Below are 3,212 nucleotides of genomic sequence, written 5' to 3'. Positions count from 1 at the left end.
CTTATACTTCTTATTCTTTCCTGTTGCCATCTCCTAAGAATTGGTTTTTTTAGTTTTTTAGGGTTTTCTCTTTTTTTTTCTTTTTTTCCAATATAGTTTCCTTAAATTATATTTTACTATACATAATTATATTTTGTTTTATAAGAAGATTGATTGATGAAAAGGAAGTTATTGTGTAATTTACTGAACTTAATAACCAATATGAGTTATCAATCCTCACAACTCCCTGAAGATGAATCTATTAACAGAAAACTACTACAAGAAACTAATAGATCACTGAAAATAGCACAAGCAGAATTAACTGTAAAAAAAGTCTATAAAACTATGGAATATGAAAAGATGATGAAAATTTTAAATGAAAGGAGAAGGGATGTTGTTGTGGGGTTATCTGTACAGAAAAGTGAAGAGTCTCAACAAAGCAAACCAATAAAAAATGATGATGTTACTTCACCAAAACCACAAATTAATAACAAAGGAATACCATTTTTCTGGATTAGAGCATTAAGTGCTGTTAGTTTGTTCTTATCTTATAATACAGTAGAAGAAGACTTAGTTGCTTTGTCGTACCTTAACGATATCAAAATAACAACATTAACACCATCATTTGATATGAAGTCATTAACAATCAGAATGGGAAAGGAATTATCATTCTTTTTTGATAAGAATCCATATTTTACTAATGACCATTTTACAATTAGAATGATATATCGAGCAAATGAAAGTGGAGAACGTATTGGTTCAACTGGAAGAATTAAAGTTATAACAAATGGAATTGATTGGAAAGTGAATTTATTAGAGATTAATTCATCATCATTTTTTAATGTGTTTATACAAGAATTAGTCAATGAAGAAGATTATGAAATTCTTGATTCAGTTTTTGATAACTTTAATACTAAAGCCATCCAATATTTTTATCAATTCAATTAATACTATTGTTTAATGTTATTTTGTTTGATATAATTTTTAGAAGAACTTAAAAAAATTGAGTTGTATGTCAATAATTCCATCACGTCTTGATTATATCAATTGTAAAGATGTGGTTGAACTAATTACAAACAATAGTAATAAGAAAAGGTTTATTATTATTGATGTACGTGGAAATGATGTTGGTGACTTAGTCATACATACTGCAATCAATATCCCATCACCTAATTTTAAAGATACAGCAACGTCATTAGCTTCAATATATAAAGATTATGATTTGATTATTATTCATTGCATGATGTCACAAACAAGAGGACCAACATGTGCAATGATATTAAATGAATGTTTTAAGAATGAAAAATACAAAGAAAGTCATGTTCAAATAAGAATTCTTAGAGGAGGTTTTGAAAGATTTTATTCAGAGTATGGTGAAAGAAGAGAATTATTTGATGTAGTACATTAACAAAAGAAAAGAGAATGGAGTTAATTAGAATTGAATGATTTTTTTTTTGTTTTATGTGAAATAAGTAATAAGAGATAACAATTTATAATAACAAAAAATTGTTATATGAGGTATAATGGATCTAAGATCTTTTAGTTAATGTCAGGAGAAGATTTAACCCAACCAAATTATAATTTGATTGATAATAAAGAAGATCAAATCGAATCAATCAATTGTCCAGAACCATCATTTCCTTGGTTTTATAAATTATGGAGAGTTCAAGGATATTATAATTTATTAATATTAAAATGTTATCCAATCATTCAAGTATTTGTTATTGCATTTCTTGGTATTTTCTTGATTTATTTAGATTATTCCACATTTATTGGATTTCCATTAAAACCAATTACAACAAATGATGGAACATTACCATCATTTTTTGACTTTTTTGTAACAAGTAGCTTAAGAAATGTACTTGTAAGTATTGTTGGAATATTTGTAATTATTTCATTAATATATTATGGATATAAATTATATAAAATAATGAACGATGAAAATTTATTAAATGCAAATAAATTTTTTAATGATAGAAAAGTTTTGTCTGTTGGAGGAGATTGGAATAAAGTAAAAAGAATGTTAAGATATTCACAAAATACAGAAGCTGAACTCGACCCTGAAGGATTTACTACAAGTACAATAATTATGACATCAGGATATTTTGATGGAGATGTTGAAATTGAAAATGATTCTGAAAGTAGTGAATCAATCAATGAAATAAAAGGTGTTAAACATGAAGAAGGAGAAGTTAAAATAGAAGGATTAGAAGAATCACCAAAGAAAAGTAAACAAAAAGAAGAAAATTTATTTATTAAAAGATGTACATTAAGTAATGACTTAATGAGTAAATTAATTACACAAAGAGAAAATGAATTAAGAAAAGGAAGTCGTTATTTATATAAGATTATTAAAGATATTTATTTCCCTAATAAAGAAATAGATTTTTATAAATCACTTATTCAAGAAGAACATAAATTTCATACTTTAAATGAAAATCAATGGAAAGAGAGAATTAAAAATAAAGTAAATGAATATAAAAGATGGTATATACAACCTATTGTATTAATAAAATTATTATACAATTTAATTGTATTATGTTTAAAGTACTTTGGTATATTATTATCTCCATCTTTGTTATTAAAAAAACAATGGACATATTATTCACATTATTTATTAAGACAAACTCATGAACTTGGACATGAGACTGAAGTTAGAATGAAAAGTGCAGAAGATGTAATCGAAGGAATAATTTCTTTAACACCAATTGACCAATTTAATAGAGCAATAATGAGAAATTTAAGAGCAGTATTTATGTTAGTATTTGTTGTATTCTTTACTTTAAATATACGAAGTGAATTTCAATTATTTGGAATAAGTAGTGCAGTTATTTGTAATATACTTCTTACTATTGTAGTTCTTTGTTATGACAGTAGTCAAAAAGAAATTCAATCACAAACATATGACAGCGCAAGAGATGCTTTAACAGAATGTTTCCCTCAATTAAAAAATATTGTAAGAGAAAATAGTAAGCAAAAAGATGTTATTAATTATATTAAGAAAAACATGTATAAAGAATTATATCAATGTCTTATTGATGAAATCATTGCACCATTAAAAGTGTATAAGATATTAAAACAATGTGGAACTAACTCAGATGTGAGTGAAATATTACAAAATGTAATAAAACCAGTAATAGAAGAATAATTTTAATTGTTTGATGTTTTTTGTTATTTTATTTATTTTTCTTTTTCATTTATGATATTGTATTTTGCCTTTCTTAAATATTTTC

At 24.8% G+C, this 3,212-nt stretch overlaps 3 protein-coding genes across 3 annotated transcripts; all 3 read left to right on the top strand.

The window, feature by feature from the left end:
* Positions 1 to 201: 201 nt before the first annotated feature.
* Positions 202 to 927, top strand: ENU1_042640 (nucleosome assembly protein, putative; the record flags this gene model as incomplete). The annotated part of the gene is made up of 1 exon (XM_008857594.1): positions 202 to 927. One exon carries the CDS (start codon positions 202 to 204, stop codon positions 925 to 927), a length of 726 nt encoding a protein of 241 aa, XP_008855816.1.
* A 56-nt stretch (positions 928 to 983) lies between these two features.
* On the top strand, positions 984 to 1,387 carry ENU1_042630 (hypothetical protein; the record flags this gene model as incomplete). The annotated part of the gene is made up of 1 exon (XM_008857593.1): positions 984 to 1,387. Exon 1 carries the CDS (start codon positions 992 to 994, stop codon positions 1,385 to 1,387), a length of 396 nt encoding a protein of 131 aa, XP_008855815.1. The 5' UTR covers positions 984 to 991.
* A 138-nt stretch (positions 1,388 to 1,525) lies between these two features.
* ENU1_042620 (hypothetical protein) lies at positions 1,526 to 3,127 on the top strand (the record flags this gene model as incomplete). The annotated part of the gene is made up of 1 exon (XM_008857592.1): positions 1,526 to 3,127. The coding sequence occupies one exon, from the start codon at positions 1,526 to 1,528 to the stop codon at positions 3,125 to 3,127; it is 1,602 nt and encodes a 533-aa protein (XP_008855814.1).
* Positions 3,128 to 3,212: the final 85 nt, after the last annotated feature.

The sequence above is a fragment of the Entamoeba nuttalli genome (assembly GCF_000257125.1).
Source record: "Entamoeba nuttalli P19 unplaced genomic scaffold asmbl_2811, whole genome shotgun sequence".
NCBI lineage: Eukaryota > Evosea > Mastigamoebida > Endamoebidae > Entamoeba > Entamoeba nuttalli.
Note: the sequence above shows the minus strand (reverse complement) of the source record. Positions and strands in the feature narration are given on the sequence as shown.